General features: G+C 35.5%; 1 protein-coding gene across 4 annotated transcripts in view; it reads right to left on the bottom strand.

Moving 5' to 3' along the window:
- The window catches only part of MRPL22 (mitochondrial ribosomal protein L22), a 65,839-nt gene that overhangs the window by 34,741 nt on the left and 13,496 nt on the right, over positions 1 to 17,602 (bottom strand). For 3 of the 4 annotated variants that reach the window (XM_056811515.1, XM_056811514.1, XM_001379461.5), the window contains exon 3: positions 14,545 to 14,680. In XM_056811515.1, the coding sequence (XP_056667493.1) occupies positions 14,545 to 14,680 (136 nt within the window). Of the gene's footprint in view, positions 1 to 14,544; positions 14,681 to 17,602 lie in introns of those variants that run through there. The other variant, XM_056811517.1, reaches the window with a different exon arrangement.

Below are 17,602 nucleotides of genomic sequence, written 5' to 3'. Positions count from 1 at the left end.
AGAATGGAGACTTCCTGTTTCTCTTTTCCCTAAACTACCATTCCAGACCTACCAACTAATAAATAGATCTTATAACTTACCAAAGAATTAGACATCTCTTCTTCAATATATTAAGGCAGCAGTTCTCAACCTCTCAATTTGTAGCAATGAGAATATATAATGCATATCAGGTATTTACATTCCAAATCATAACTGTAGCAAAATTACAGTTTTGAAGTAGCCACCAAAATAATTTTTTGGTTTGGGGTCACTGCAACATGAGGAACTGTATTGCAGGGTCATGGCATTAGAAAGGTTGAGAACCACTGTACTAAGGGGATCACAGATAACAATCATCCAAAGAAGAGAACAGAAACCAGAAATTAAAGGGGATTTCCTCTTCCCCTTCAGCTCTGGACAATGATTTGCTTCACCTTCTTTGGGACAGCTCTGTCTGGGAGGGAAGTGGTGTTTCTCTTTATCTGTTCCCTCCCTCTCAGTTACTTGTCAAACTTTGGTTCCTGATACCGCGCTAATACAGTTTTGGCACCCCAGTTTCAAAAAGAATCCACCTTAGTCTACTATAAGGGGGTGACAGTTGGAACCCCTGAACAAGGGTAGCCATCTCTAGGGTTCAAGTGAAAAGATCAATAGAAGAAAAAGACAATATATGGCAGTTACTATTCTGGGCTTCTGTTATCATTATTTTGGGTTTATAATAGACTTATTGTCTAATATATAACACCATAACATCTGTAGTAATGGATACTATTGAGATGATTTCGAAAACTACCTCATTCATGACTTTTCTACCTTTCAACAACTCAGTTATGTGGCAGACAATAATCCAAGTATATGTTATCCTCATGGCAGCTATTCAGACCTTGACTTATGTAAAGACCATGATGAGAATGATCTTGCCAAAGAAACGGGCTCAAATATTCATAATTGATAACAAGCTGGAAGATTTAGTTAGAGAGATTCCTATCCTAACAGAGATTTGCAATGACTTTATCTAAGAAGAACAAAGATAAGGATAGTGATGTGGGGACTGGAGAAATGAAAAAGGAAGAAGTTACAAACAAAGACAAAATGGGCAGTAATACAGACAAGGCTAAAGATTCAACAACTGAAGATACTGTAGTTGACAATTCCAAATCAGTTAGCAAGCCAGAGAACACCACAACATCTGGAGTCACAGGGGCACACAAAATTATGCCTCTTTGTGACATAGCCAGGCTTATTGATGGTTCTGGAGTCCTACATACAAAGATACACAAATCCTTCACTACATAAGACCTGGAATCTCTAAAGAAGAGATTCCCAAAATTTATTTCTGAACCTCACAAATGTGTTAAGGAACTGAAGAGAGCATTCAAAAGTGTATGAGCCTGATTTTGAAGATGTGGAGTTAATTAGTATTCAGTCCTAACAAACAGAGACAATTTGTAGAGAAGACTAGGTAAGATGAAAATCTGATGGACTGGCCTACGGCACATAAGAGGGAAGATTTTGACTTTGCAAGACCGGCAAATTTCTTATACTTAAAAAGATACAGAGAAGACCTCCTACAAGCCATTAAATTGTTTTGTGACAGACCCAATGCTTGGAGTAAATTTGACAGGATGACTCAAAACCAGAACGAACATCTGGCTAGCTTTAATGACAGATTAATGGAAAACGTGGAGTCAATCTTTGGGATTAGCCAGGATTTCCAATAGTCTGTAGCTCATGTCCGTAGGCAGTTCTTAAAAGGCTGCAATCACCAAATGAGAAATTTTTTCAGAAACTTCTTCCAAAATTTGATTCTATAACCATTGCTGACCGAAGAGAAACTGAAACATATCTCTATGAGAACCAGAAAGAGAGAGCGAGAGACAGAGACATAGAGAGATGAATTGAAGAAAAAATTACAAGAAATAACAGTCCTTGAAAAAGAAATTGAAGAAGTTAAAAATCTAAATACTATCAGAACATATACCAGATCAAATTATTAAATACAAAAGAGGAGTCAGAGAGATACCAGATGATGTTTCCTTTGCAACAAAATAGGTCACACAGTGAAAAATTGTTCTCTAAAACAAAGATATGAACAGGGAAATAACAGAAATGGTAGATATCAGACAAACACCCAAAACAGAGGATATTATAAGAACTATGAGAGAAATAATAAGAGCTGTGGTGATCACTGCAGATTAAAAGAATTGGAAACAACAGATCTAAAAACAATGCAGGCAGCTATCCAAAAAGGAGAGAAACCTCGCTACTCAGAAGTTGTAGCTAAAGGATAGAGATACACAGCATGAAGCCAGGACCCTGCTTCATTAAAACAAAAGAATGTATATGGGGGAAATGAATGGAAAGTCGTTAAGAGGAAGAAACATGAGGGATTAGACATAAAGTACAAAAAGGGCGATCGTGTCAAAAGGGAGGTATCTACAAATGTGATTTGGGGTTCTGTAAGCATTTTACAAGAAAGGTTGGAACAAAACATTAGTAAAAAGCAGAGAGAAGTGATGGAGATGGAAAAAGAGATTCAGAATGCTATAGCAAAAATACAACAAGATATATATAATTCAAATACATGGAGCTTACTAACAGGAGAAGAGAAAATCAAAGAACACATTAGAGCATATCTAGAAAATTTCTCTGCATGTAAATCAGGTTTAGGAATGGGAAAAAAAGGAAAAGTTATAAAAAATTATATCAACAACAATATAATGTTATATCAAGAGAGAAAAAGCAACATCACAATTCTCTAAACTATCTTAATATAGTAACAGCAAAGAAAATAGATACAATGAAACCTACAACTGAAGAAACAAAATACATGGTTGATAGTCTTAGAAAACCAAATAAACCCACACATGGACTAAATGAAAGAACCAAAGAATATTTAGGAACAATTCAGGAGGGGGAAAAGAAGACTAGTTTGAATGCAGAAGCAGAAAAAAAGGTAGTACAAAACAAAACCAATGCAATCAAAATTAGAAGGAAAGCAACAAACTGGGAGAAAAATTTTATAACAAAACTCTTGGACAAAGATTTAATTTCCCAAATATATAAGGAACAAGTCAAATTTACAAAATTTTGAATAGGCAGTTTTCACACGATGAAATCAAAACTATCAATAAGCACATGAAAAGTGTTCTACATCCCACCTGATTAGAGATACACAAATCAAAACAACTCTGAGGTACCCCCTAGCAGATTGGTCAATATGGCAGCAAAGGAAAGTAATAAATGTTGGAGGGGATGTGGCAAAATTGGGTCACTAATACACTGCTGGTGGTGGTGTGAATTGGTCCAATAATTCTGGAGGGCAATTTGGAACTATGCCCAAGGGACTTTAAAAAAATGCTTACCCTTTAACCTAGCCCTACCACTGTTGGGTTTGTATCCCAAAGAGATAATACGGAAAAAGACTTGTACAAAAATATTTATAGCCATGCTCTTTGGGGTGGAAAAAAATTGGAAAATGAGGGGGTGTTCATCAATTAGGAAATGGCTAAATAAACTGTGGTTATCAGATGGTGATAGAATATTATTGTGCTGAAAGTAATAATGAACTGGAAGAATTCCATGAGAACTGGAAAGTCCTTCAGGAATTGATGCAGAGGGAAAGGAGCAGAACCAGGAGAACATTATACACAGAGACTGATACATTGTGGCACAATCAAATGTAATAGACTTTTCTACTAGCAGCAATGTAATGATCCAGGATAATCCAGAGGAACTTATGAGAAAGAACACTATCCACATCCAGAGAATGATTTTTTTAAAAGACTGGAAACTACATTTTAAGAAATCATAAGTTGGCTATGGGAGAAGGGGGGGGGGGGGGCAGAAAAAGAAAATGATTTTTGTATCCAATGAATAATGTTTGGAAATGACCAAATAAAATAATGTTTAAAAAAAAAAGATATCATAAGTGAAAATTGCCCAGATCTATTAGGATGAAAGATTAAAATAAAGGTAAAATAATAAACCAACCACTTCCCAAAAAAACTCCAAAGGGAAAAGTCATAGACAAAGTCCAAAGCTCCCATGTCAGAGAAAAATAGAGCAGAATCCATAGCTAAGACCTGACAGCTTTTGTTAAAAATCAGAGGAGTTTTTGGAATACAATACTCCAAAAGGCCAAAAAAAAAAAGAGTAACACAACTGGTAAAGCTGAGTAAAATCCTACAGAGGGGAAATGGAATGGAGAATTTTAATGAACCAGAGGACTTTTAAGCATTTCTAATGAAAAGGCCAGAACTGAGTAGAACTTTGAAACATGAACACAAAAACTCAAGCAAAATTTAGAAAGGTAAATCTAATATTAATAAGCATCCATCCCTTCAAGATCTTAGTATCTTCAAAGGATAAAGTTAAACAAGAAAAACAAAGGACTTATGTGGAAAGGAAAACTAGAGCAAGTTCTAGACTTTCTGCCACTGAGTTGGAACCAACAGAAGTTGGAGTGTTAGAAAGAGAAGATATTAACAAGGCTGACAGTTGGTGGGGGAAGGGGCAACTGGGAGTGGCAGTTGCTCTTGTGACTAGCACTTCCTTCCTGGCCCAGGAAGTGGAAGGAGCTTTCTCCCTGTCTCTGGATAGAAGTGGATCTTTTCCTTATTGTCTCAACTGTGTGCTCTCCCTGGATTCCTGTGATCGTGTCATTGACAAAAGAACTTAAGTGAAGCAGTTTGGACTGTAAGGCCAGTCTTTAGGGGTGTCAGCCCAAAGAGACAGGCCCAACCAGCTCTGAAAGTCAGAACTTTTCTTCCTCTCACTGTCTACTGCTAAGACTTTTGAAATTAAGAAAGCTAGTAGAGATTAGCAAAGACAGGAATAAAGGAAACCAGCCTGTGAGGCCTGGCCTCAGCTCAAAACCTGAGACTCAGACCTCATCTAGGGACATTCCTCTTCCCTCTTCCCTCTTCCCTGATACCTCCACAATCAAAATTTTTATTAAAATTTATCTTTATTTGAATATCACAGTCAGATAAAAGGACTAACATTTCAGGGGACAGAGAGAGAGCTGAACCTCAGGACAGCCATTCAGCTTGTTATGGTGAAAATCACCTTTACAGATTGTTATAATATTAATTTATGGTTGCCAAGGAATTTACTAATGAAATTCCTAAAATGAAACACTCAAGTCAGAATGGAGTTTATGGTGGTTTAATCACAACGGGAGTAAGAAAAAGGAGAGGGAGAGAAGGAGAAAGGAAAAAAGGGAAAAAGGTTAACTCAACCTTCTGGCAGAACCAGAGGGAGTTTAGGCCCAATGGCCAAGGTAGAGAAGAAAATCAGACCTTGACTCACATGACCGATCTGAAGGAAAGCTGTCTGCCGGCCTCCTCTCTGCTCAAGCTCCTAGCACCCACTGCTACCTAGCTCTGTCCACAGGAAGTGAGCAAATTCCCGAGGCTGTTCCCTACCTCACTTCCTGTGCCTCACAAATGCCAATGATGGCTCAAGCTTGGCTTAGGACAGCCCAGGTGGGCAGTCAGTTATTTCTGATTTGTCATTGACTAGCACATGCCCGTGTAGTGTGGGTGTGTACAATCCTGGGTGCTAGACCAAGCAAGATGGAGATTTTAAAATTCACCAACTATAAACTGTCCTTATTGGACCCCTGCTGGGCAACCTTATCTGGGGGAGGCTTGTCCCTCAAGAGGGTCTGTACTTACCTGCTCTGGGGTATCTTCCACATAAATCTATAGAGAAGACATCCCCTCAGACTATCATAAGTAGCCCATTTCTCAGGAAACCCATTTTTCAAAAATAGCCTCTTAGCAGAAGGCATCTCTCTCCTTTTACCTCACCAGCAGCCATATTTCCTCTCTCCCTTCAACTCCTCCATTCCCTGTCACAAAACCTTCCATATCCCCTGTTCTTCAATCCCACCCATTTTCCCTATAAATATTACCCTTAGGAGCAGATTGGTTCTATTCTGAAGGTGTGAAGAGAGGAAAGAGAAGTAAAAGAAAGATTATATTAGTATAGGTAAGAAAAAGAAGAGGGCAGAACTTTTTATTTCCCATAACTAGGGTAAGCAAAGACAGTGTACAAACATGGAGGAAGCAATGAGGAGATGGGACATCAAAAGCTTATCTGCAATAAACAAAGTAAGGTTAAATAAACATACATACAAGAGCTTATAATAGAAATACATAAAATTCAACATGAAGATAACACAAAAAAGGAAATAGTACCATGTAAAACATCAGTCCTGATTCTGAAGAAGAGATCAAGAGTAGAAAAAAGGAAATTTCCAAGTAAATATGGCTGCAGTTTAGACGCAGGAATCTACCTCTCCTCATCGCCTACCTCATAGACTACCTCAAAAGGCCAAAAAAAAAAAGAATTCATATGAACGAAGAGACTCCATGGTAGGGCACAGCATTGAAGGTACATGAGATTTGGGCATTTCCACATTATAAGGGGGTGAAATAGCTTCCACCAAAAGCTGATCTATCCTCCTCCACCCCACCTACAGGGCCAGTGGGCTAGATTCAGAGCCAGTGTGCGCTAGAATTAGTGATCGAGCGAGGGGCACCTCTAGGTCCTTGGGAGCTGATTAAGACCACCAAAGACCCACCCCTTAGAGCAGCTAGACTTGAGACCCCAACAGGTTGAAGAACTCAGACCTTGGGAGAGGAGATAGGGCAGACAAGGGCAGCAAACAGTAGAAGCTCCAGAGACTTGAGAGGTGGCCTCAGGCAAAAACCTCACTCCTTAGCTCCATATACGGAGAGTCTGCCCTCCTCACTCAGACTTCTGGCTGTAAAGGGAAGGAAAAACCAGCATGGTGATGGCAAACAATGACCAGGAAAAAGAACTTCCCCACACCAAGAAGAACAAAAAGAAGGCTTTGATCCTGTATAATTTTTATGGAGGAAAAATCCAGACTACAGAGGAAATAGCAGAAGAGGACAAACAAATACATCCAAACCATCCCCCCAAAAATGGAAATTTGCCACAAGCTCTTGAAGAATTTGGATCAGAGCTTATGAAAAAGATGGAAGAATATTGGCAAGAAAAATGGGAAATAGTTCAAAAAGAAAATGACAGTTTAAAAGACAGGAACTCCCAATTAGAGAAAGAAGCCCAGAAATCAAATGAAATGATAAATAAATTTGAGACCAAAATTAAACAGCTAGAAGCCATGATAAGCAGGATAGACCAAACCAAAAAGAAAAATCAAAAGATTATAGTGGCAAATCAAAAGATTATAGCAGAAACCCAATCTTTAAAGACCAGAATTGGACAATTAGAAGCCAATGATCTTGCAAAACAGCAAGAATTAATAAAGCAAAATCAAAAGATTGACAAGATAGAAGGAAACATGAAATATCTCACTGAGAAAATGATTGATCAAGAAAACAAGTCTAGAAGAGACAATTTGAGAATCATTGGTCTACCTGAAAACCCAGAAATAAACAGAAATCTTGACATCATACTATAAGAATTTATCCAAGAAAAATGCCCTGATGTTCTTGAACAAGAGGGCAAAAAAGACACTGAAAGAGTTCATAGAACACCCTCTACACTAAATCCTCAAAAAACAACCTCCAGGAATGTAATTGTCAAATTTAAGATTTTCCAAGCTGAGGAAGAAATTTTACAAGAAACCAAAAATAAACAATTCAGATATCAAGGAACATTACTCGGGATCACACAAGATCTGGCAGCTTCCACATTATAGGACTGCAAGGCTTGGAATATGATATTCAGAAAGGCAAGAGAATTGGGCCTTCAACCAAGGATCACCTACCCATCAAAACTGACTATATACTTCCAGGGGAAAGTATGGGCATTCAACAAAATAGAAGATTTCCAAGTATTTGGAAAGAATAGACCAGAACTAAGTGGAAAATATGATATCCAAAAACAAAGATCAAGAGAAACATGAAAAGGTAAATGAGAAAGAAAGAGGAAAGGGGGGGGGGGGGAATTTTTTTTTTAATTTAAATTTTCTTCTTTAAGGGCTTCAATAAGATCAAATTGTTTATATTAATATATGGAAAAATGTTATTTGTAACTCTCAAAAATTATATTCACTATTATAGTAATTAGAAAAATGATTCATAGGTAAAGATTAGGGTAATAAGTGGTCTAAGATGATATGCAAAAAAGAAAAAGGGAGGGGGGAATAGAAGATGGCACCAAGAGAAACGTGAAAGAATAAGATAAATAGGATGGGAAGGGGAGGGGAAGAATACAATTCATAAGAAGGAGAGGAAGAGAGTGCTAATAGGGAATGCTTAAACATTACTCTCAGTGAAATCAATTCTGAGAGAGAAGAGCATCTAGATCCACTGAAGTATAGAATTCTATCTTACATTACAGGGAAAGTGAGATGGGAAAAACTAAGGAGGGGAGTGAGGCAAGGAGTACAAAAAAAGTAGGGAAAGAGGGGCAATGGGACATTAATAGACACTAAAAAAAGTAAGAAGGGAACAAAAAGGGAGGGGGCAGAAAGGGAAGTATAATAAGAGTGGGGATTGGGGGACTGATTAAAAGAAAACCATGGGTTTAAAAAGATATAGCAAAAGAAGAAAGGGAAGAACTGGGAGAGGATATCAAAATGTTGGGGAATACAGAGATGGTTATCATAACTCTGAATGTGAATGGAATGAACTCATCCATAAAACAAAAGCAAATAGAAGAGTAGGTTAGAAATCAAAATTCTACTTATGTTGTCTACAAGAAACACACATGAAGCAAGTAGATACTCACAGAATAAGGATCAAAGGCTCGAGGAAAATCTATTGGGCCTCAATTAAGAAAAAGAAGGCAGAAGTTGCAATCGTGATATCTGACAAAGCCAAAGTAAAAATAGAACTGATTAAAAGCGATAGGGAAGGTAATTACATTCGGATAAAAGGCAGTATAGACAATGAGGAAATATCAGTAATCAACATGCATGCACCAAATAGTGCAGCATCCAAATTTCTACAGGAGAAACTAGTGGAGTTGAAGGAGGAAATAAAAAGTAAAAGTATACTACTGGGAGACCTGAACCTTCCTCTATTAGATCTAGATAAATCAAACCAAAAAATAAATAATAAAGTGGTAAAAGATGTGAATGAAATCTTAGGAAAATTAGAGTTAATAAATATATGGAGAAAAATAAATAGGGACAAAAAGGAATACACCTTCTGTTCAGCAGCACATGGTAAATTCACAAAGACTGACCATGGAGTAGGGCATAAAAACATGGCAAACAAGTGCAAAAAAGCAGAAATAATAAATAAAACTTTTTCAGATCATAATGCAATAAAAATAATAATTAGTAAGAGTACATGGAGAGCCAAATCAAAAGTTAATTAGAAATTAAATAATATGATTCAACAAAACTGATTAACAAATTATAGAAATAATTAATAATTTCACTGAAAAAATGACAACAATGAGACAAACTTTCAAAATCTATGGGATACAGCCAAAGCAGCACTCAGGGGGAAATTTATATCCTTGAGTTCATATGTTAAGAAATTAGGGGGTGCAGAGGTCAAAGAATTGGGCATGCAAATCAAAAAACTTGAAAAGGAACAAATTAAAAATCCCCAGTTGAAAACTAAATTAGAGATCCTAAAAATTAAGGGAGACATTAATAAAATCGAAAGTGAAAGAACTATTGAATTAATAAATAAGACTAGAAGTTGTTATTTTGAAAAAACAAATAAAATAGACAAAGTACTGGTCAATTTAATAAAAAAAAATTTTTTTAAGAGGAAAGAAAACCAAATTAACAAATAACAGTATCAAAGCTGAAAAGGGAGCCATCACCTCTATTGAGAGGAAGTTAAGGCAATCATTAAATACTACTTTTCCCAATTATATGGCAATAAATATGATAATCTAGGTGATATGGATGAATATTTACAAAAATATAAATTGCCTCGTTTAACAGAAGAAATAGAATACTTAAATAATCCTGTACCAGGAAAAGAAATTGAACAAGCCATTAAAGAACTCCCTAAGGAAAAAACCGAGGGCCAGATGGATTCACAAGTGAATTCTATCAAACATTCAAAGAACAACTAATCCCAATATGATTATAAACGATTTGACATAATTTGCAAAGAAGGAGTTCTACCAAATTCCTTTTATGACACAAATATGTTACTGATTCCAAAGCCAAGGAGGTCAAAAACAGATAAAGAAAACTATAGACCAATCTCCTCAATGAACATAGATGCAAAAATCTTAAATAGAATACTAGCAAAAAGACTCCAGCAAGTCATCATGAAGGATATTCATTATGATCAGGTGGGATTTATACCAGGAATGAAAGGATGATTTAATATTAGGAAAACTAGCCACATAATTGACCATATCAACAAGCAAACCAACAAAAATTACATGATTATCTCAATAGATGCAGAAAAAGCCTTTGACAAAATACAACACTCATTCCTATTGAAAACACTACAAAGTATAGGAATAGAAGGGCCTTTTCTAAGAATAATAAACAGTATATATCTAAAACCATCAGCAAGTATTATCTGCAATGGGAATAAATTAGAAGCATCCCCAATAAGATCAGGAGTGAAACAAGGATGCCTATTATCCCCTCTATTATTTAACATTGTACTAGAAACACTAGCATAGCAATTAGAGAAGAAAAAGAAATTGAAGGTATTATAACAGATAATGAGGAGACCAAGCTATCACGCTTTATGGATGATATGATGGTCTACTTAAAGAATCCTAGAGAATCCACCAAAAAGCTAGTGGAAATATCAACTTAAGCAATGTTGCAGGTTACAAAATAAACCCACATAAATCATCAGCATTTCTATATATTTCCAACATATCTCAGCAGCAAGAATTAGAAAGAGAGATTCCATTTAAAATCACCCTAGACAATATAAAATACTTAGGAATCTATCTGCCAAGACAAATACAGGAACTATTTGAACACAACTACAAAACACTTTCCACACAATTAAAACTAGATCTAATTGTAAAAAACATTAATTTCTCATGGGTCGGATGAGCTAACATAATAAAAATGATAATCCTACCCAAACTAATTTACTTATTTAGTGCCATACCCATTAAACTACAAAGAAACATTTTTACTGAATTAGAAAAAACTATAACAAAGTTCATCTAGAAGAACAAAAAATCAAGAATGTCAAGGGAAATATTGAAAAAATGCGAAAAAAAAATGTGAAGGAAGGTTGCCTTGCAGTACCCACAAACTATACTATGAAGCAGTAGTCATCAAAATAATATGGTATTGGCTAAGAGACAGAAGGGAGGATCAGTGGAATAGACTTGGGGTAAGTGATCTCAGCAAGACAATCTATGATAAACCCAAGATCTCAGCTTTTGGAAAAAAAAATCCACTATTTGACAAAAACTAGTGGGAAAATTGGAAAACAATATGGGAGAGATTAGATTTAGAACAACTTGAATATAAAGAAGGAAACTATAAGTAAATTAGGGGAACACAGCATAGTATATTTGCCAGATCTTTGGGAAAGGAACAATTTTAAGATCAAGCAAGAGTTAGAAAAAATTACAAAATGTAAAATAAATAATTTTTATTACATTAAATTAAAAAGGTTTTGTACAAACAAAAACAATGCAACTAAAATTAGAAGGGAAGCAACAAATTGGGGGAAAAATCTTCATAACAAAAACCTCTGAGAAAGGTCTAATTACTCAAATTTATAGAGCTAAATCAGTTGTACAAAAAATCAAGCCATTCTCCAATTGATAAATATGCAAGGAACATGAATAGGTAATTTTTAGATAAAGAAATCAAAACTATCAATAAGCACATGAAAAAATGTTCTAAATCTCTTATAATTAGAGAATTGCAAATCAAAACAACTCTGAGGTACCACTTTACACCTAGCAGATTGGCTAACATGACAGCAAAGGAAAGTAATAAATGTTGGAGGGGATGTGGCAAAATTGGGACATTAATGCATGGCTGGTGGAGTTGTGAATTGATTCAACCATTCTGGAAGGCAATTTGGAACTATGCCCAAAGGGAGCTAAAAGACTACCTACCCTTTAATCCAGCCATAGCACTACTGGGTTTATACCCCAAAGATATAATAAGGAAAAAGACTTGTTCAAGAGTGTTTATAGCCATGCTCTTTTTGGTGGCAAAAATTTGGAAAATGAGGCCTTCGATTAGGGAATGGCTAAACAAACTGTGGTATCTGTTGGTGATGGAATACTATTGTGCTCAAAGAAACAATGAACTGGAGAAATCCCATGTGAACTGGAATGACTTCCAGGAATTGATGCAGAGTGAAAGGAGCAGGACCAGGAGAACATCATACACAGAGACTGATACACTGTGGTACAATTGAACTTAATGGACTTCTCTACTAGCAGCAATACAATGACCCAGGACAATTCTGAGGTACTTATGAGAAAGAACACTATCCACATTCAGAGGAAGAACTGTGGGAGTAGAAACACAGAAGAAAAACAACTGCTTGATCACATGGGTCAATGGGGATATGGTTAGGGATATAAACCCTAGATGGTCACCCTAGGTGCAAATATCAATGAGGTGGAAATGGGTCTTGACCAATAACACATGTAAAACCCAGTGGAATTCTGTGTTGGCTATGGGAGTGGGTTGGGAGAGGGGAGGGCAAGAACATGATTTTTATAATCCTGGAAAAACACTCTAAATTAATAAATTAAAAAAAAAATTTTAATTAAAAAAAAGAAGAATTTTTTTTAAAAGAAGAGAAAAAAGAACTAGAATCTAAGGTACCCAGCAACTAGGGAATCACTGAACAAATTGTGTTATGAGAATGTAAGAGAATATTATTGTATTATAAAAAGTGATCAAAGAGACATTTCAGATAATCCTAGAAGAGAATAAACTAAAATAGAATGAACTGAGGAAAATCAGTGTGTGAGTACAGCATCATTGTAAAGAAAAACAACTTTGAAAGATTTAACTACTATGATCAAAGCAATGACCTACCACATTGATGGCAAACCAAGTGCCCAAACTGCAACCCTCACACTGCACATGAGTCTTACCTCAGATAGGAGAGGAAGTCCTCCCATTGGATGGCTGGGCAGAGGGGTGAGTCATCTGAGAAATAACCTCAGGTGCATGTGGAGAGGGGAGAGCAGCCCCCTCCAGCACACATGCCATAGGTTAACTAACATGGACCTTCCCTATCTCCAAAGGACTTGTTTTGAGGCATGTTGTTCACCTCCTGACAGAGGTAAACTCATAGTGCAGAAAGACATATAATTTCTTATATGGTTACTGTGTATATTTGTTTTACTTAAGTAAGCATATCTTAATAAGGGTTTTTTCTTTTCATTTTTTAATGGGAGTGTTAGAAAGAAGAGAGAGGTAAAAAAAAGAGGGCCACTGAAATACTTTTTAAAAAATATACAGAAGAGAACAGAAGTTCAGAGGGAAGAACAAACAAGTAAGTCAGTCTTAGAAGTAATATGGAATATCATATATATCTATCTATATATAACACACATATATGCATATATATATATTTTAAAGTAAGCACTGTGAAATAGATAGTTTTATATACAATCTTGTTTATGCTCTTCAGTGTGTATAGGAATATTCTTTTAAGGAGAGGCAAAGAATAAATTCAAAATAAAAATGAAATTTTAATTTTAAAAAATAGAAGTTACCTTAAGGTTTATCACAAGGTTTCTCAAGTTAACAGCATAAAGATGGAGCTACTAGGCCTGTATCCCAGAGAGATTTTAAAAAAAGAGGAAAGGACCTACTTTTACAAAAATATTTATAGCTGCTCTTTTTATGGTGGCAAAGATTTGTAAATTGAGGGGATGTCCATCAATTGGGGAATGACTGAACAAGTTGGGATACATGATGCTAATGGAATATTACTGTGCTATAAGGACTGATGAACAGGATGATTTCGGAAAGACTTTCATGGACTGATGCAAAGTGAAATAAGCAGAACTGAGAGAACATTGTATACAGTATCAGCAATATTTTATGATGAACAACTGTGAAAAACTTAGGTACTCTCAGTAATACAATGATCCAGAATGATTCTGAGGGACTTTTGACAAAGAATGCTCTCCACCTCCAGAAAAAAAGAATTGGTGAAGTTGGAATGCAGATCAAAGCATGAGATTTTTTACTTAAGTTTTTTGGGTTTTGGTTTTATATGATTATTCTTTTACAAAAATGAACAATATGGAAATATGTTTTGCATGATAATACATGATTAACCTAGATCAAAATGCTTGCCAGCCCTTGGGGGAGAGGGAGAATTTAGATCATATAACTTTGGAAAACTTATATGGAAATTTGTTATTACATGTAATTGTTGAAAATAATGTATCTTTATAATTTAAAAAAATTTTAATGCAGTTAAAGAAAGTCAAGCAATGCAAACTATAAAAGGTGCCAACAAGGAAAAAAAATGCATCTTTTACCAATTATAGCATCTTGTCAATTATAAGATTATGTGAATCAGTAAAATTTTTAAAATACTAGTTACTTCACTGCTAATCACCTAAAAATCAAGAAGTGTTATCAAATTTAAAGGATGGCTTTATCCACACACTTACTGCAGGTCTCCGAGGCTCTCCTGGCAGCTGTGGAGGATAAACTATTTTATTCTTCTTCTCCCACTTCCTTGATATGTCAAGGGAAGCACTTGTGTGGATATATGGCAGAGGCAAAACATTATTTGATGAGAGCAACCTATAAAACAAACATGAAAGTCTTTAGTCCTTTAGCTGGTAGAATCACTGTGTTGTACTAAACAACTATATTTTAAGGGAAAACAATTAAAGGACACATATAAACACAAAAATTATGGAATAGAAAAACTTGAATGGCCAAACAAATCCTGTTCCTCTCTTGATTTCATTCATTCTGGCACCACCATGTTTGTGACTTTGATGTTTGTTATCTTTGATTCCTCATTCTTTCTCCCTTACTATACATCGAGGTAGTTACCAAGTCTTGTCCATTCTATTTCTACAATATCTTTCCTCTCCTTTCTCTTCCCATTCATATAATCAATGTAAGCTCTTTAAGAGTGTGAACTGTTTCAATCATTTTTATGTATCCTCAGAACTTAGTACCTGATATACAGAGTACATGCTGAATATATATTTGCTGATTAATTGGTTGCTATCATCCTGGTTGTCAAGTCTTTCAATCTCCACTGAAATCTCCTACCTCCAATCTATCTTTCATAGACCTGCCGGACACAATGATTCTTTATGCAAAATCTGCTTGTATCCTTCCTTTGCCTAAATCCTTCAATGCCTTCCCACAACTTACTAAATAAATTCCAAACTCCTTAGCCTGGCAATGGACTTCCTTTAGCCCAGCACCATAAAATTTCAGTTAGAAATGGCTCAAAAGATAATATGGCCCAATTTGAATTCAAATAGGAATATCCTTTAAGTGGTCATCCAGTCTTAATTTAAAAACATTCATTGAAAGAGAAATGAACATCTTATAAAATGTTCTTTAAGTTTTGCTTGAGTGTAAATGAAATAAACTTTCATTATTCACTCAAGTATTGAGAATCATAAAAGTGCTGAAAACAAACATCACTCAAAGAGATGGAGTCCTATTTAGCCCTGTCATTGTTTAAAAGAATAATAATAATAATCTTGAATTTCATAGACTTTATGGTAGTATTCAAAAAGTCTACAAGTTAAAGATATTTCACCAATAATGTAATTCAAATTAGGTAGTTTTTGGCAGAGCCATCTAGGTTTTCCAACCTATTTTGTCAAGAATTTGAGAAGTTGGGCCTGCACACATTTCAAAAGCCTGTGTGACTATGAAAAGTAACCATTTTGAGAGTAGTGCTGAGTGCAACTAATCTGCCTAGTGATACCACACCCAAAAGAAACCACTCCTCCTGAAGGGAGGAGGCAACTCTTAAAGGGCCAGACTTAAAAACATTTTTTCTGTTCAAAAACCTTTTCAAGATACAAGACGGCAAAGAAACTATTACTTGCCATGGGTTATCTAGCCTGGATTAGATATTTCTTGTATATGTTTTACAACTTATTTTTTGTCACAATTCCGGATTATATTTATTTTCTGCTTAGCATCTATGAAACATTGCAATGGCTGAATATAAGTATGTATTGCTTGATTTCATTCATTCCCACATATGCTGGAGCATTATTCTTCGTAACCAAATTATACTATGCCCTAAAAAAAGGTGTGCATCTAATTTTTGGAAAAAAAGCAAAAGATAATGAAATGGCTGTGACGATTTTAGCCATAAAAGAGGAGATGATGCAACTAAAGGAAATGATGAAGCAACTGAGTGAAGAGATACAATGTGGCAAAGGTATTAACACACAACAAGACATACCTAAAAATAACAATGTAGTTCAGCAAGAAAATACAGATGAGGCTGAAGGTGGAATACCAATATTGCCACTAAGAGATCAAACAAGCCTACAACCAGATAGCAGCATAATTCATATTAAAACACATAAACCATTTACAACAGCTGACCTTGAAAGTCTGAAAAGACAGGTGCCTTCCTGGTTTTCAGAACAGATGACATGTTTAAAAAGAATTTAAAAGAGCAATTAGGCTTTATGATCCAGATTTCCAAGACACTGAAATTCTCTCAGAATTATTTTCAAAAAGGGAAAAACAATAATTCCTTGATGAAAAAATCCAAATTTAACATCATGGCCAGAGGAAGAAAAAGACTTAGAATTATCTAATAATTAAAATCTACATTACCTAAGAAAGGCCAGAGAAGATCTACTAGAGGCAATGAAAAGTTTTTCAAAAAGACCAGATACTTGGGGAAAATTTGAGAAATTGAGATAGGAAAGTGGGGAACATCCATCTAAGTTCCTCAATAGAGTTATTGAAGTAGCAGAGGATGTGCTTGGATTTGAAAATTTAACTGAACAAAATCTCCAACACATAAGGAGACAATTTGTGAAAGGCAGTAAAACACCTCTTAGATCGTATTTTAAACTTCAATGCCCAGATTGGAAAACACTAAGTCTGGAAGATTTAAGAAAAACTGCAACTTACATATTTTCAGGTCATAAAGAAATGCTAGAAGAAAAGGATAAAATAATAAAAGAGCTTAAAGCGAAGCTCAAGGAGGCAAATAGCACAAGTAAATATAAAGAAATTGAAGAAATAAAAAATCTAGCCACTCTGCAATCGTACAAACCCACAAGAAATTACACACAAAGCAATCAAAGGAGAAATTTACCCAGATGTTTCCTTTGTGGAAAAATGGGTCACATGGTCCGAGACTGTTATTTAAAGGCACAAATATTCCAATCTAATAACAAACAGAGGTCTTGGAAAAGCAACATAAAGTATAGCAGCAATAATACACAAACAAATACAAAATGTTGTGATTGTAATTGCAAGAAATCATTGCAAGCACCAAATTTACATCCAACAAGGAGCGAAACCACGTTATTCGCAAGTAGTCTCAGGTGCTGCCAAACAAAGTCAGTTATGAAGCCAGGTACATGGGGTAACATCAAAAAGGAAAAATGGGAAAGGAAAAAGGCAAAATGAAAAGGAAGGAGACTGCACGCAGATAGAATGTGGGGTGCCAAAAGCACAAAATAAAACTAAAGAACAGATAGAAGAAATCCAATTAGA

This window comes from Monodelphis domestica, chromosome 1, assembly GCF_027887165.1.
Source record: "Monodelphis domestica isolate mMonDom1 chromosome 1, mMonDom1.pri, whole genome shotgun sequence".
Lineage (NCBI taxonomy): Eukaryota > Metazoa > Chordata > Mammalia > Didelphimorphia > Didelphidae > Monodelphis > Monodelphis domestica.
This window is presented reverse-complemented; position numbering and strand designations above follow the sequence as displayed.